The following is an 18,968-nucleotide window of genomic DNA, read 5'->3' as shown; positions in this document are numbered from 1 at the left end:
ATAAGAATAATATTTTTAAAATTATTCTAATAAATGTTAATATTAAAATGTTAAGAATTTTTGAAGTGCAAAAAAACACTGTTTAAGTATTCAATAATACTACTTTTTTAAGTTTTCATGTAGTAATATTGTTTGGATATTGTTACATATATTAATGTGAATAATAATATTTCTAAAATGATTAATGTTAATAAATGTTAATAATTGTTGAAATATAAAATACACTGTTTAAGTTTTCAGTAATGGATGGTATTCAGTAATACTTTTTTAAGTATTAAAGTTTTTTATGTTTTCATGTATTAATTTAGTTTAGATATTATTACATACATATAATGTATATATTTTAAAAATTATTAATGTGAATAAAAGTTAATTAAAATTAAAAATATATATACAGTTTAAGTATTTAATAATAGTATTTTTAAGTATTCATTTTTTATTATTTTAATGTATTAATATTGTTTGGCTATTGTAAACTATAATAATGTTAATAAGAATAATATTTTTAATATTATTATTATGAATAAATGTTAATATTAAAATGTTAATAATTTTTAAATATAAAAATACACTGTTTAACTATTTAATAATACTATTTTTGAGTATTTTTTGACATTTTTCATGTATTAATATTGTTAGGATATCATTACATATAATATACATATAATTTCTAAATATAAAAAATACACAGTTTAAGTATTCAATATCATTTTTAAGTGTAATTTTTATTTACGTCTCATGTTAGTAAGAATAATATTTTTATAATTATTAATGCTAATAAATGTTAATATTAAAATGTTAATCATTTTTTAAATATACAAATACACTGTTTAAATATTCAATAATATAGTGTGAAGTATTGCAATTTTTATGTTTTCATGTATTAATATTGTTTGGATATTATTACATATAATGTTAATAATAATAATATTTTAAAAATGATTAATGTTAATAAATGCAAAAAAACACTGTTTAAGTATTCAATAATACTACTTTTTTTAAGTTTTCATGTAGTAATATTGTTTGGATATTGTTACATATATTAATGTGAATAATAATATTTCTAAAATGATTAATGTTAATAAATGTTAATAATTGTTGAAATATAAAAATACACTGTTTAAGTTTTCAGTAATGGATGGTATTCAGTAATACTTTTTTAAGTATTAAAGTTTTTTATGTTTTCATGTATTAATTTAGTTTAGATATTATTACATACATATAATGTATATATTTTTAAAATTATTAATGTGAATAAAAGTTAATATTACAATTAAAAATATATATACAGTTTAAGTATTTAATAATAGTATTTTTAAGTATTCATTTTTTTTTATGTATTAATATTGTTTGGATATTGTAAACTATAATAATGTTAATTAGAATAATATTTTTAAGATTATTATTATTAATAAATGTTAATATTAAAATGTTAATAATTTTTTAATATAAAAATACACAGTTTAAGTATTCAATATCATTTTTAAGTGTAATTTTTATTTACGTCTCATGTTAGTAAGAATAATATTTTTATAATTATTAATGCTAATAAATGTTAATATTAAAATGTTAATCATTTTTTAAATATACAAATACACTGTTTAAATATTCAATAATATAGTGTGAAGTATTGCAATTTTTATGTTTTCATGTATTAATATTGTTTGGATATTATTACATATAATGCTAATAATAATAATAATAATATTTTAAAAATGATTCATGTTAATAAATGTTAATATTAAAATGTTAATAATTTTTGAAGTATAAAAAAAATGTTTAAGTATTCAATAATAGTATTTTTACGAATTACATTTTTTGACATTTTAATGTATTATTATTGTTGTTTGGATATTGTTATTTAATGTTAATAAGAATAATATTTTTATATTATTAATGTTAATAAATATTAATATTATAATGCTAAGAAATTTTACTTTTAAGTATTCAATAATACAATTTTTAAATATATATATTTTTTTTATGTTTTCATTAATTATTATTGTTTACACTAGGAAGTATTTTGAAATTTCAGGAAAAAAATAATTATTAGAATTATTCGAATTTAATCAAATTAATAATATATTTTATTAATATAACATAACAATAATAATAATAATATTATTATCTTTAAAAAATGTTAAATGTATATCTAATATCTAAGTGTATACCACAGTATGCACTGTGCTAGTATTCAATTTCAATCAGTCTTGATGTTTTGTTATGCATCACTTGTTGTGTTCACAGCTTGTTAGAATAAAAACTCTGGAAGAAAAACAAGGTTTATAGACCTATTTGTGTGCATTCGCCATCTGTAACTATGCATCATATCAATTTACCAAAGTCACTTTAAAGTTAAATTAGTGCTGCTCTCACATAAGCCGATTTATACGGCTTCACGCGTACATTACAGGCTTCTATATATACATTATTTGGAAAAAACTGTGCACATCATTCCAGCCTTGTAAAATTGCTGTTAACATATATTAGGGTTGGAAAATCTCTGCCGTCATATTCTATAAGATTCCTCTGTGTTTACGATTCTGAACCAGTGAATGTTTAACACGCCTCTGAGAGCCAGCTCTAGATCTGACCTCACTGTTTCCTGAGAACCTTTCGCTCCATCTGAAACAGCTCAAGTCCATCATGACACACAAAACTCAGTGAGGAGAGCACACCAGTGTTTCCTACAGGAAAGAACATGACTAAACTATGACTAATCAGGTTATATTTGACGTCCGACACACTTTCTTTTATTTGGCACGACTTTGTTAGTGTCACGCTACAAAGCCACATGGAAACCAGACAGAAGTAATAACAAAATACAAGCAGATTTTGCAATAATGAGCATGGCTGACAAGCCTGAGCTACACTTTTTGGATCATAAAGCTCAACGACAGAAACACAAATGCAACTTATGATATTAAAGAGAAATCTAAACCTATAACTAACTATGAATAAACCCTTTACAGTCCTAGTGAGCATCTGAGTCTTAAATATTTGAGCCATCCAAGCTGATTCACTGAGAAAATGATTTGAATCTTATTGATTCATTCCATGATTCAGCTAAATGACTCCTGATGATTCATTCTGATTCTTTGATTCATTCTGATTTACAAGTAGGTCTGATTGATTCTACATCAGTCAAGAGATTCATTTAGAGATTGGAAAGCATGTTTCGCACTTTTTGGATCATAAAGCTTAACGACAGTAACACAAACATAACTTATGATATTAAAGAGAAATTTAAACCTATAATTATGAGTAAATCCAATTTAGACTCTTTACAGTCCTAGTGAGCATTTGAGCCTTAAACATTTAAGCCATCTAAGCTGATTCAGTCAGGAAATGTGCTGAATCTTACAGATTCATTCCATGATTCAGCTAAATGACTCCTGATGATTCATTCTGATTCTTTGATTCATTCTGATTTACAAGTAGGTTTGATTGATTCTGTATCAGTCAAGAGATTAATTTAGAGATTGGAAAGCATGTTTCGCACTTTTTGGATCATTAAGCTTAACGACAGTAACACAAACATAACTTATGATATTAAAGAGAAATCTAAACCTATAACTAACTATGAATAAACCCTTTACAGTCCTAGTGAGCATCTGAGTCTTAAATATTTGAGCCATCCAAGCTGATTCACTGAGAAAATGATTTGAATCTTATTGATTCATTCCATGATTCAGCTAAATGACTCCTGATGATTCATTCTGATTCCTTGATTCATTCTGATTTACAAGTAGGTTTGATTGATTCTGCATCAGTCAAGAGATTCATTTAGAGATTGGAAAGCATGTTTCGCACTTTTTGGATCATAAAGCTTAACGACAGTAACACAAACATAACTTAAAGAGAAATTTAAACCTATAATTATGAGTAAATCCAATTTAGACTCTTTACAGTCCTAGTGAGCATTTGAGCCTTAAACATTTAAGCCATCTAAGCTGATTCGGTCAGGAAATGAGCTGAATCTTACAGATTCATTCCATGATTCAGCTAAATGACTCCTGATGATTCATTCTGATTCTTTGATTCATTCTGATTTACAAGTAGGTTTGATTGATTGTGCATCAGTCAAGAGATTCATTTAGAGATTGGGAAGCATGTTTTGCACTTTTTGGATCATAAAGCTCAACGACAGTAACACAAACACAATTTATGATATTAACGCAAAATAAACCTAACTATGAATAAACTCGGTTTATACATTTTACAGTCCTGGTGAGCATTTGAGCCTTAAACATTTGAGCCATCCAAGCTGATTCAATGAGAAAATGAACTGAATCTTATTGATTCATTCCATGATTCAGCTAAATGACTCCTGATGATTCATTCTGATTTACAAGTAGGTTTGATTGATTCTGTATCAGTCAAGAGATTAATTTATAGATTGGAAAGCATGTTTTGCACTTTTTGGATCATAAAGCTCTACAAGAGCAACACAAACACAACTTATGATATTAAAGAGAAATCTAAACCTATAATTATGAGTAAACCCGATTTAGAGCCATCCAAGCTGATTCAATGAGAAAATGATTTGAATCTTATTCATTCCAGATTTTTTATATTTTTGTTTGCATTCCATAACAAAATAGAGGTTCTATATTTACCTGGTCCAATCTACAATGCATTTTCATGGTGATTTTCTGTACTCCAAAATAGCAAAACCAAACGCTGTTGCATCTGTGCCACGTGCAAAAGCACACGAAAAAAAACAAAAAACAAAGATTGGGACATAAACACATTTACAACCCTGATCAAGCCTGGAATTCAATATCAGAGCGAGCTTCGCCAACAAAACATAAGAGCAAGAGCAAGAGAGAGAGAGATTACTGTGAGTTAATCTAGTATCAGATTACCGGCTCTAGAGGACGGCCAATGCACAACTCATTATTGAAGGAAAAGTCTGTTAAATACAGGTTAGGGATCCAGGGCAAATGTCAGTCTTGGCGACCATCGCTGCCTCTCTCTGAAACTAGTGTGTGTGTGTGTGTATGACTAAACTCTTCTGTGATGCATGACTGTGCCTCTCCGCTCCACATGCGTGCATCTGTTACCAGCATGTCTGAAAAATCCCACACTCCAGTTTCCAAACGCAGGTCCAGCCAGTTCACCCGTCCCTCCAGCCAAATTCCCTCCCAGCGATACGCCGTCTTAGGACAACTCGGCCTGTCTGCTGTGCTTTTTCAGACTTTAGCACATGCACGAATAATCGGAGAGCTTCCCATCTGTTGGTGGCACGATGGGTGAGCGCTTATGAGTACTTTAGTGCCACACCAGCATTTTGTGAAAATGTATTTCTCATTCTCATGCTGACAAAAACCCAAAGCAATGCAGCAAAAAGTGATCCCAGAGGAAAGCTAGATTACTCAGAGGCTGCACTTTTAAAGCTCAGGAGAAAAAATGGTAGTTCACTTCCAGAACCAAAATTTACAGATAATTTACTCACCGCCTTGTCATCCAAGATGTTCATGTCTTTCTTTCTTCAGTTGTAACGGAATTGTTTTTTGAGGAATACATTTCATGATTTCTCTCCATATAATGGACTTCTATGGTGCCCCCAAGTTTGAACTTCCAAAATGCAGCTTATTTAGCGAAACAATCATTTTTTCCAAAAAAATGTCAATTTATATACTTTTTAACCTCAAATGTTCATCTTGTCTAGCTCTTGTCTCATTTCCCCCTACAACTTACAAGTCGCCCTACATTGCTGCAAAAGTACAGACATGGAAAGCAAATCAAACGGCCTTTACAAAAAAAGGTAAAACAGTGATGTAGGACGATTTTAAAGTCGGAGGAGAAAATGAGATGAGAGTTTTTTGACATACCCTAACTGTTATAAACCTGAATACACAGAGTTTGAGGTTAGAAAGTATATAAATTGTAAAAAAAAATTTAGAATATAACTGATATTTTTGCTAGTTAGGACCCTTCTTCCTTGGCTGGGATCATTTAGGGCTCTTTGAAGCTGCATTTAAACTGCATTTTGGAAGTTTAAACTCGGGGCACCATAGAAGTCCACTATATGGAGAAAAATCCTAAAACGTTTTCCTCAAAAAATGTAATTTCTTTACGACTGAAGAAAGAAAGACATGAACATCTTGGATGACAAGGGGGCAAGTACATTATCTGTAAATGTTTGTTCTGGAAGTGAACTACTCCTTTAAAAGTTAGCTTTGTCTCAGATATATAAGTAAGGAATAATTGACGATGGCCGTTGAATTGTTAGAAAATAATGCACAGCCGAGTGATTCTAAAGGGCAGTACTAAATGAAAAAAATATGATATTTAGGCATAATAAGAAAAATGTACACATCTCCATTCTGTTCAAAAGTTTTCACTCCTGACTGTTTCCTTCTGGAGCATCAGTGAGCGTTTGAACCTTCTGTAATAGTTGCATATGAGTCCCTCAGTTGTCCTCAGTGTGAAAAGATGGATCTCAAAATCATACAGTCATTGCTGGAAAGGGTTCAAATACACAAAAAAGCTGAAAAACCAAAGAATTTGTGGGACCTGAACATATTTTCTGAAGAACAGCAGGCAGTTTAACTGTTGAAGACAAACAAGTGACTCATAAACAATAAAAAACACAGCATTGGATCATTCAAGAAACAACACAGTATTAAGAATCAAGGGGATGTTTCATATTTTCATAAAGTCAACTATTATTTCTCTTGTGGACTATATGTAAACATCTTTTATGTGAAATATCTTATTCAGGTCAGTACTAAATACACAATAACATGCATTTAGTTTGATCCCTCTTATTTAGGCAAAATAATTAACAATAATTAACATTTTAACATTAATATAAAACAAATGCAAATAGCAGCTCAGGCAATTTTGATTAGTGAATTAGAATTATTTGAGATCGTATTGAGCTCTTTTGATTTTTGAAACTCAAGTACAGAAGCAAAGTCCTCTGATATGTTCTCCATGTAACCTATGTCTATGAGAAACAAACGAGACATTCGTTATATATCCTTTGTGACTCTCAAATAACAAAGACAATTACTTTTTCTTCTTCTTTTAGCTTCAACTGTTATTATTCATAGGCGAGATCTACATCTATCACCTCCCGCATCCAGCTGACTGTGCGGTAGATGTTTACATGATCTAAGAAGTTCACAACGCGTGCCTACAACAACAGCTGGCGTTACAAATCCAGAAACCACTCCACAACCAACAGTCCCAGAACAAGCAGCACTCATACGACAATTACCACAAGCGACACTCTCTTCAAACCGTGGTGGACGGCAAGTCTAACCGCCAGCGCGAGAACAGAGTGAACCTCATTAGCACCTCCAGAAGAAATGTGTTTGTGTGACTCACAGTGCTGAAGCTGGGAATGAGGCTGAGCGTGGAGCCGCTGTCCAGAGGAAAAGGAAGGAAGTGCTTCATGCCCAGAGAGGGCGGCACAGTGGGCAGAGGAGCTCGAACCAGCGCTGACAACAGGCCGCTCTGACACGCGTTACCTGAAGAGGAAGAAGAGAGACAGAGAAGTCACAAAACAGCATGGCCACCTTAAGCACACGTGCAACCACTGGAGAGAACAAGATGAATTATTAAGTGTGTTCTTCTTGAGCCGTTTATTTTAGAAGTGCTGACGTCCCTCGTATCGGCATGCCAAATTACCCTTCCTCATCATCACACAGCCTGTTTTATTTAGTTATGAGCTTTTTGGGAAGCCAAACGCTCCAAATGAGCCGTGCAATGCTGTCTGCATAACCCTTTGAACGAGTAAACTGTTGTGCGAGTGAACTGGCTGATCTATTCTAGATTGTTTTCCAAACATTTTACTCTGGCTCTAAAACAATTTCCCAATTTGTATGAAATCATCAATGGCGCTTCCCTTTGCGAACACATTACATTGTGTATCGCCCGTTCTGATGATCTATTTTGTTAATAAAAACTAAAATAAAAACAGTTTTGTTAACAATTTCAGCATTAAACTGATAAAAAGTGAAACTGAACTAAAATGCATCACATACATGTCTCCAACATTGACTCAAGTAAAATAAAATAAAAGTCCACAAATAGTCCACAAGAGAAAATAATAGTTGAATTGATACAAATGACCCTGTTCAAAAGTTTACATCCCCTTGATTCTTAATACTGTGGTGTTATCTGAATAATCCACTGCTGTTTTTTGTTCCTTGTTTGTCCTGAACAGTTGAACTGCCCGCTGTTCTTCATAAAATCCTTAAGTTCCCACAAATTCTTTGGTTTGCCAGCATTTTTGTGTATTTGAACCCTTTCCAACAATGACTGTATGATTTTGAGATCCATCTTTTCACACTGAGGACAACTGAGGGACTCATATGCAACTATTACAGAAGGTTCAAACGCTCACTGATGCTCCAGAAGGAAACACAATGCATTAAGAGCTGGGGGTGAAAACTTTTCAACAGAATGGAGATGTGAACATTTTTCTTATTTTGCATAAATATCATATTTTTTCATTTAGTACTGCCCTTCAGAGACTACAGAAGACGCATGTTTCCCAGATGTTTTTATCATCATCAAATTCAAAAAGTTTTCACACCCTGCATGCATCATTTTTCTTCTGGAGCATCAGCAAGCGTTTGAACCTTCTGTACTAGTTGCTGAGTCCCTCAGTCGCCTCAGTGTAAAAAGATGGATCTCAAAATCATACAGTAATTGTTGAAAGGGGTTAAAATACACAAAAATGCTGAAAAACCAAAGAATTTGTGGTTCCTGAAGAATTTTTCTGAAGAACAACAGGCAGTTTAACTGTTCAGGACAAACAAGGAGCAAAAAAACACAGCTGTGAATCTTTCAGGTAACAACACAGTATTAAGAATTAAGGGGGTGTAAACTTTTGAACAGGGTTATTTTTATAAATTAAACTATTATTTTCTCTTGTGGACTATTTGTAAACATCTTTTGTGTGAAATATCTTGCAGGTCAGTACTAAATAAACAATAACATGCATTCTGTTAGTCCTCTTATTTTGGTAAAATAATTAACATTTAGCAGATTCTAAAAGGGGATGTAAACTTTTGACCTCAACTGTACATTACAAAAACTTTTGTGATTATTTTAACTCTCACTTTGAATTACCCTTTTGTATAAAATGTGCTATAAACAAACTTGTCTTGCCTTGCCTTGCTTAAAACCTACCTGTATTAAACTAAAAATGCTACTAAATATTATTAAACACTAAGTAAATATATTTAAATAATAGCAGTTAACACATTAAAATACTAAAAATAAAACAAACTAGAATACTCAGAAAAAAACTAAAGCTAACAATGACAGAGTGAAAATAAAACTACAATAAAAACAAAAAAGATAAAATAACTAAAAATAAAAATACAAACAAACGGAAAACCAAAGCAACTGATAAATTCTCAAAAATTGTTGGAAATTTTGTATATTTTTGCTATTGCTATTTCTGTTTATTAATAATGCAATTTAATTTATTAACTACATTAAAACACTGAAATAAAAACAACACTGAAACTTTAATAAAGATAAAAAACAGAGAAAACTATATAAACAAAAAAACAAAGACTCAAAAACAAATCAAAATGAACTATTTTAGTTTTAGTTTTTTTAATATATTTTACATATTATACACTTACAAATTGCCTGCATTAAAGATGAAAATGCTACTAGACTGTGTTGAGAAATTTAACGTAAAATAATAGTTTGCACATTAACTTTGCCAGCCCTATAGTCAAAAAGATTTTTTTCTGAAAGCTGAATATAAGCTTTCCATTGATGTATGATTTGTTAGGAGAAGACAATATTTGGCCAAGATACAACTATTTGAAAATCTGAAACCTGGAGTTGAAAAAAAAAGAGAGAAAAAAAGAAAAAGTTCAAAGTTGCCAAATGAAGTTCTTAGCAATGCATATTACTAATCAAAAATTAAGTTTTGATATATTTACAGTAGAAAATGTAAAAAATATTTTCATGGAATATGATTTTTACTTAATATCCTTATGGAAATTGGTTATTTTGACCCATACAATGTATTGCTGGCTATTGCTAAAAATATACCCGTGCTACTTAAGAATGGTTTTGTGGTCCAGGGTCACAATTGAAAATGACAAACTCATTTTAAAATGTAAAACTATTTTAAGCATATCAGTGTTGTTTTTGACAACCATCTTAGATTTAGTCTTAGTCTTAGTCTTTTGAACTAAAATGCTTCTTAGTTTTAGTCAAATTTTAGTCACTTCTATATGTGATAGTTTTAGTCCAATTTTAGTCGACGAAAAGTCAAAAAGGTTTTAGTCTAGTTTTAGTCAAAAAAAGGTAGTCTTTTAACAAATTAATGTAGGTCAGTAAGTATTTTGCTGTTGGGTAGTGTCACTTATATGTTGTGAAAATAGCAGATCTATAGTTCAACACAATGTGAGCTTCCGGATCGACAATTTTCAACAATAATTACAATAATGAAGGTATGTTTTAGAACATAAAAGACAAACAAGGATGGAATGCTAAAACGGCTTGCCATACTAGTATAGCAAAGAGTATTTAATGCTAAAACGGCTTGCCATAGCGTCAGATACTTTTTAAGTTTTAATTGGCATGCACAATAAGCGGAAATGTCATGCATTTTAAACGTCTGACGGACCACCCACTAACATTTTCGTCTATTCTCGTCTCGTCAACGAAAACTCACACACGTCTCGTCATGTTTTAGTCATCAACGAGCCATTTTTATCTCGTCATCGTCTCGTTATAGTCATGAAAAAAAGTGGCGTCAACGAAATGATTTCGTCATCGTCATCGTTGACGAAAACAACACTGAAGCCTATACCAAAGATTGAAGTATATGAGTATGAGACTTGGCAGTAAACTGAAAACCAAAGTAACCTTTGGCTTTTGGCCTATCCCTAAAAATCTGATTGATTGGAATGTTGTTCTAGGACCAACGCGGATGTTGATGCAGGAACACGGCCTAGTTTGGCAGAATCAGAGTAAGCGAACAACTCATGAGATCAATTCGGGCAAGACGTGATGATCCAGAACATTTCTTTGCCACAAGCCGCAAAATCTACGCTGAGGGTCTGATGACATCATGACTTTTGTACCTGCTCCTCAAAACCATCTGCCAACAAACTCTCCTTCTACTATAAATATTTGAACAATATGCTTGTCAAACCGAGACTCTTGGACTGGCTGCTATCGGTAATGGCAGTAGACACAAACACTAGTCCAAGTGGGAGAGACAGAATCCAGTGGCGGAAAACAAAAGTAAATGGCTTGTTTTATTACAGTACGAGTGTTTGTGTGGGTGGCGTTGGAAGGGCAGATTTTTAACAGCACATCCCATTGCTCAACCAAAAAAAGAAATAACGTTCTCTATCCAAATGAAGACAAAGCCAGAGAAGAAAAAGTAAAGACCAAAAACCCAAAGCAATGCAGAAATATGATGCCAGTGTAAAACAGATTGCTCAGAAGCGACTTCATCCTTTGTTAAATTAAAGTATCAGTTTTGTTTTTTGACAAGAATTAAACTATTTCTAACATAAATACACTAGATGAATGTTAATAGCAGCTCAAATCATTTGGTTAAATGGGAATTAAATGAAAAAGTTCATATTGAGATCTCTTGCAAACTTTATCTTGGCAGATATGAGCAATGCTTGGGACATTTTTAGATCTGTTGTGAAACGCTAGTGGAGACACATGAGGTTTTTGTCTCAGGAGAAACATCTGAAATGTAGGAGAAACAAGGTAAAGTCATGGCTTGTTCATTGCTGTCAAGATATCAATAAGTTCTCTTTTGAAATATTTCTATCACAAAGGGGTTTTAAAATAACCTTGTTTTGATTGCAAAGCTTGAAATGTTCTCATCTGAAAGATCTCATCTGAAACTCTAGAAATTGGATCTCCTTTGTGATTGTTTTAATGCATGGTGTATTTGAGATCTAAAATAAAATCCATAAAAACAAGTTTTTTTTTCTCATCGTCTGTTGACTGCGTAGCTTGAAATTTCTCCAATTTTTCCTAAAGTCTTTTTCTAAGGAGAAATAGACTCTAATGTCTCTATTTGATCTCAATACTTTTTAGCAGAAACCGCATAAAAGGCATTAATGAGATTTCCTTTGTGATTTTTCTATCACGTAAGGTTATCTTTAAAAAATCAATCAAACAAGTTGTTTTCTTCTCTTCTTTTGATTGCATAGCTTGAAATTGCTCTGATATCTAGAAATTAGATTACCAAAGTATTTTTTCAGGAGAAATTGGAAAGTTTTCTACGGAAGGGCATTTTTTCTCAGCATTTGTGAGTTTACATCTCGCAATTCTGACTTTTTTGTTTGTCAGAATTGTGAGATATAAAGTCAAAACTGTGGGATATGAAGTCAGAATTGTGCCATATAAACTCGAGAGAAGAATGTCTGAATTTCAAGAAAAAAATGTAAAACTTTCAAGATATAAAGTCAGAATGGTTTGATATAAACTGGCAAGTTTGAGGAAAAAAAGTCAGAATTTCAAGACAAAAAAAAGTCAGAATATAAAGTCAGAATTGCATTATATAAACTCACAATTTTGAGAAAAAAAAAATCTGAATTGAAAGATACAAATAATCCTGAGAAAAAACTCAGAATTGTGAGATATAAAGCAAGACTTGTGGGAAATAAAAATTCAGAATTGCGAGATACAAACAATTCTGAGAAAAAAGTCAGAATTATGAGTTATAAAGCCAGAATTGCGGGATCTAAATTTGCAATTTCGAGAAAAAAAAAAAAAATCAGAATTTCAAGATACAAACAATTCTGAGAAAAAAAGACAGAATCGTGAGATATAAAATCAGAATTGTGGGATATGAAGTCAGAATTGTGCAATATAAACTCGAGAAAAGAATGTCAGAATTTCGAGAAAAGAATGTAAAAATGTCAAGATATAAAGTCAGAATTGTGGGAAATAAACTGGAAATTTTGAGAAAAAAAATGTCAGAATTTCAAGACAAACAATTCTGAAAAAAAAAAGTCAGAATTGTGAGATGTAAAGTCAGAATTGGAGGATATAAACTCGCAATTTCAAGATATAAAGTCAGAATTATGGGATATAAACTGGCAATTTTAAGAAAAAAATGTCAGAATTTCAAGACAAACAATTCTGAGAAAAAAAAAGTCAGAATTGTGAGATATAAACACACAATTTCCAGAAAAAAATGTCAGAATTTCCAGATACAAACAATTCTGGAAATAAAAGTCAGAATTGTGAGATATAAACACACAATTTCCAGAAAAAAATGTCAGAATTTCCAGATACAAACAATTCTGGAAATAAAAGTCAGAATTGTGGGATATAAAGTCAGAATTGCGGGTTATAAACTCACAATTTCTAGAAAAAAAAAATCCGAATTTCAAGAATTCTGTGAAAAAGTCAGAATTGCAAGTTATAAAGTCACAATTATAAAGTCAGAATTGTGGGATATAAAAACGCAATTTCGAGAAATAAATGTCAGAATTTCAAGAAACGAACAATTCTGATAAAAAAAAGTCAGAATTACAAGATATAAAGTCAGAACTGTAGGATATAAAGTCATAATTGCAGGATATAAACTCACAATTTCGAGAAAAAAATGTCAGAATTTCAAGAAAAACTATTCTGAGAAAAAAAGTCAGAATTGCAAGATATAAAGTCGGAATTGTAGAATATAAAGACAGAATTGCAGGATATTAACTCGTAATTTCGAGAAAAAAAATTCTGAATTTTAAAATACAAACAATTCTAAGAAAAAAGTCAGAATTGCAAGATATAAAGTCAGAATTGTAGACTATAAAGACAGAATTGAAGGATATAAACTCGCAATTTCGAGAAAAAAAGTCCAGAATTTCAAAATAGAAACAATTCTGGGAAAAAAGTAAGAATTGAGAGATGTAAAGTCAGAATTGCGGGTTATAAACTCACAATTTTTAGAAAAAAAATCGGAATTTTAAAATACATACAATTCTAAGAAAAAAGTCAGAATTGTGGGATATAAACTCACAATTTTCAGGAAAAAAAATCTGAATTTGAAAAAAAAATCTGAATTTAAAAAAAAATCGGATTTTAATTCAGTGGTAGAAATGGGCTTCCATAGTCTTGATCTCCTCTAAAACTCTAGAAATTACATTATTAAGGTTTTTTACTGAAAAGAAAGTGGGAGACTAAGACTATTGTCTAAGAGAAACAACTGAGATCAAATAGTCACAAATTCGATCGCTTTTATATCACATGGAGTCACACGTGCTGTCAAATAATCTCAGCGTTGTGTCTTTCCTATGAGGGTTTTGCAATCTCAGCACCAGCTTGACATGGATTACGAAACAAAACGTTACTAATTCCTCTCTTCCTTTGCGCCTGTGGGGAGGAGAGTAATAATAAAACAAGAGAATAATAAAAAATAAAAAAAACACGCCCTTGCTGCAGCCCTAAATTGTTGCGCCACATGCCTTTGTGCAAGTGTGAGCACGTCTTCGTTCTCCCTTGACAAAGCATGTCAACCCCAGGCCTCCGTGTCGGCGACTCCACTCCGACATGTCAAACGACATCAGGCTAAAGGAATGCTGTCACGGAGCCAGACACTGAACAAAAAAACAGAATTAAATATGCAAGCAAAACCACGGCCTGAGTGACAGCGGGAACCGCGCCGGAGCGCTCGCCGCTCTCCCGCCGCTAACCGGGAGGGCGTCTTTAGACCCGAGCATCTGGGTTTTATCTCCTCAGGGCTTTGAAAAGCGTTACGAGGTTTGATTATTGTGTGCACACGATGCAACAACATTCAAAAGCCTCTTTCTGGAAAAAGGCAAACAGGCAAAAACATCAATGCTGGCAGCGTGTCACTCGGGTTTAAGGGAACACGACTTATTAGGTTGATGAGAACATTTTGATTGTTACGAGGCTTTTTGACACCGTGCCCGCAGCGAGAGCAAGTCTTTTACGGCTCTGTTTTCTGTTTCAAAGAACAGTAATGTGGAAAATGTCCAATCTTCTCTGCCCTGCAGTCAGTCACTGCGCTGCTTTCGGTGAGCTGTATTTTCAGCACTTTCTCGTCTGTGGAGACCACCTCGCTCTTAGCGCTGAAACTACCTCTCACGCTTTTACAGAAAGGGGTCAAGGGTTCAACGGTTAGCATGGTCTACTTAGACCCACGATCTCTACTTAATGCATCCCGCATTTCTCCCAATGCTATACTGCGTTTCTTGCCCCTGGCTGCCTCATTATCTGTCTGAATGTGAATCTCCTTACTTAGCAGAGAATATACATTAAGATGGACAAAGGATATATAAAAATATTTTTCTTAAGAACATAATGTTACGTAAGTATTCACAAGCTGTTTTATTCATGGTATAAATGCTTGAATACAATATTTAACATTTTCAAGTCCATTCATTATTTGTCTCAGCCTATAAATTCTGTCAATTTTATGATAAAATACAAACAATAAATGTGTTTTTACGCTCTGTAATTTGTAATGAGATAACTATATTCGCATGTAAATCAATGATCTTTTCCTTTTTAATATTTGCAGCACGAAATAAACATGAAAAAATATTTGAATGCAAAAAAAGTCAAAAAACATCTTGTGAATAAGTCATAATAAATAAGTCAGAAATAAGTCAGAAAAGCCAACAAGCCTAATACTTTGCCAACATTGTTTTATTTTTTCCCGTAAATCAGCCAGTTAACTGAGTTGAAGCCTACGTTTTTATTGCTGTTTTTCATGTTTTCACATTAACTTTACGCAATATAACATGATTTTATTACATGAATCCATAATTTAAAGCATTCTATAAATGCATTTATCATGTCTGTGAGGCAAATATTCGCTGAGATTCGGATAATTTTTGTGAAGCACTCCTCCTCAAGACAGAGACGGCAGGAAGCACATTTGTTTTCTTTAGCTATTTTACAAAAGCGTAACGTTTTGTTGATATTGTGAGTGCACACAAATAAAAGACCTTTTGCAATTCCGAATGATGTATTGCTCGTACCTTAAAATGATGGCGTATTTTAAGTTTCCACTGTAATTAAGAAAAAAAATGCAAGTGATTGCGTTGGTGCTTCCATGTCCTGCAACGTGAGCTTTAGGTTCCTCTCTCTGCACAAATGATTTGAGCGTCGTGGCCAGGTCTGGGCCCGTGCAGGACTCTATTCGCTCCCCCTCGGCTCGACAGGCTCCCAATCTGCCCAGACCCATATGCACCCGCATACCCTGCATGCCCAGACGCAACGCCCCTGCTTACAATACAATATAAGAATATCTCGTATTTCCAAAAACAAATTTCTAAACAAAGTTAGAAAAATATGGAAGCAGAATAGACTCATTAATAATTCACGAAAAGACATGATGCACACATGCGTGTCCCAATTCACGTGCACGAAAAAAAAAAAAAAAAATATATATATATATATATATATATATTCACACAAAAAATTCACGTTCAAAAAATAAGAATATAAATTCATAAAATACGTTTCACAAATTGCAAAACACAATTCACAGATTTACAACTGTGTTTTGCAATTTGTAAAACGTATTTTATGAATTTATATTCTTATTTTTTGCACGTGAATTTTTTTTTTCGTGCATGTGAATTGGGACACGCATGTGTGCATCGTGTCTTTTGCGTGAATTATTAATCTAATCTATTAATCTATATTAGTCTATTCTGCTTCCATAGAAAAACAGCATCATTTTATTCTCAAACCTCTGGTGCACTCCAGACTTACCAAAAAGGTTTACGTTTCAAATTTTTTGCATTTTTAAGATAGTAAAGATTTGAAAAAAAAAAAAAAAAACACCACTGGGAAGCAAATTTTATCTAGTGGAAGCGTTTGGTACTGTATCCAAACAAAATCTTACAGAAAGCTGATTTTTTTTTACGATATTCAATCATAAATCAATCCAAAAACAAATTTCTAAACAAAGTTAGAAAAATATGGAAGCAGAATAGACTCATTAATAATTCAAGAAAAGACACGATGCACACATGCATGTCCCAATTCACGTGCACGAAAAAAAATATATATTCACAAAAAAAATTCACGTTCAAAAAATAAGAATATAAATTCATAAAATACGTTTCACAAATTGCAAAACACAATTCACAGATTTACAACTGTGTACAACAATTTTGAATGTTTAAAAATCACGAGTGTATTACGGACTGTGAGTGTGTGAATAGCTTTTTTTGCGTGTGTATTTTTTAGACTTGCGTGCGTTTTTGAGACTCTCCTGGCAGCGAACTCCTCCCATGCGGGTCACTCGTACACTTTAGCCAATCAGATTTGAGCCTGTCGATCGACCAATCATAACCCGCTGTGGGCGTGCCTACCTTACGTTACGTCATCAACGCGAGTCCATAGTTCCAGAATCCAGATACGATTCAGCTGTTGATCGTCTCATTTTGTTTTATACTGCATGCTTACTTAAAACTCGGTCGTTTAGACACTCGTTAACGTGACCAGTGTAAGCCAGCAGCTGCTCAGAGTGTATTATGTTTTAATGTTTATCGATTGTTATGTTTATTTAATAAAGAATCATTCACGTGGATACCATACCGCATACAGATATTAAAATTATAAACTCAATGTAAAGCATAAAATAAGGTTTTTACAGATGGGACATGTAAATAAATGGAAAATGATAATGATCTATTTGGATATTTTTCAAGCAGTCTCTTGTGGTTTTGTTTTTTTATTGAAAACAGGAAAGAGCTGTCAGAGCAAAACTTGTCTTGTGTCTCAAATCCTACGACGGCACGCATTCAGCTGATGACGATGTAATAACATACACACATTGTAAACCATGTACATTTCATTTAAGTTTGTTTACGCTGCAGCCTGCAGATACTATGTATTTCAGAATTGCAAGGCTTATGATGTACAAGTAGCTGCCCCTAATCAACCTCTGCCACAAATTATGAGGTGATGTGAATCTAGAAGTTTCATTTGGAACTGTAACTCTATCAAAACAGTCAGGCTGCAACCCATCCATTTTGACAGTTTCAACTGATTTAAGTCATGCATTATTACTACATTTCTTTTAGAATGGTATCCTATGACTTTGTATTTGTTAAGGCATAAAGCTTAGTTATGCATTGTTAAATGTTCTGGATTTATGTCAGGATTAAAACATTCAAAACAAGTCGGAACTTGAATGAAGTTTACTGAATAATCTTTGGTGCATTCCTTTTTATGATCAGTCTGTCTGACTGACCAGCAAATTCCACAACTGTTAATACTGAAGCAAATACAATTGCTGCTAACCAGCATCATCTTGTGTATTGTAATCTCAAAGATTTTTACATCACTGCTCAACATAAAATTAAACATGATTAATCACAATAATATAATATTTAATAAAAGTAAATGAATGTTGATTACATAAAAAAACAATGCAGGTAAATTAAATAAAAGAGATAAAGATTAACGTGAATGAAGAGGTCTGTAACTGTCATCCAGATGTTGTTCCAAAGTGTTAAATCCTGAAAAATGCAAGGAAAATGATTAGTGTGTTTTAATGAAACACTGCATCCAGTTGCACAAATGGTTAGTACAAACACACCGTTATTCATACACTGAGTTCTCGTGAGGTCTATTCATGATTACATAAAGCTATAATAATAAAGGCAGGGTCAGTGCTAAGTGGGAGCTAGACTGGGCAGAGGCCACCCAGCGTTGTTAAACAAAAACATGGCAATGAACAGAATTCTTTCTTCATTTTGGCCAATATACAGGACCTTGTGACTTGGTCAATCGACAGGCTCAAATCTGATTGGCTAAAGTGTACGAGTGACCCGCGTGGGAGGAGTTCGCTGCCAGGAGAGTCTCAAAAACACACGCAAGTCTAAAAAATACACACGCAAAAAAGGCTATTCACACACTCACAGTCCGTAATGCACTCGTGATTTTTGAACATTAAAAATTGTTGTACACAGTTGTAAATCTGTGAACTGTGTTTTGCAATTTGTGAAACGTATTTT

The 18,968-nt window shown here is 32.5% G+C and overlaps 1 protein-coding gene across 2 annotated transcripts in view; it reads right to left on the bottom strand.

Annotated features, from left to right (window-relative positions):
• znf385d (zinc finger protein 385D) overlaps nt 1-18,968 on the bottom strand; it is a 113,835-nt gene that overhangs the window by 82,628 nt on the left and 12,239 nt on the right. For both annotated transcript variants that reach the window (XM_073847109.1, XM_073847110.1), the window contains exon 2: nt 7,342-7,484. In XM_073847109.1, coding sequence (XP_073703210.1) covers nt 7,342-7,484 — 143 coding nt within the window. The remainder of the gene's footprint in view (nt 1-7,341; nt 7,485-18,968) is intronic.

Source organism: Garra rufa, chromosome 9 (assembly GCF_049309525.1).
Source record: "Garra rufa chromosome 9, GarRuf1.0, whole genome shotgun sequence".
Classification (NCBI taxonomy): domain Eukaryota; kingdom Metazoa; phylum Chordata; class Actinopteri; order Cypriniformes; family Cyprinidae; genus Garra; species Garra rufa.
This window is presented reverse-complemented; position numbering and strand designations above follow the sequence as displayed.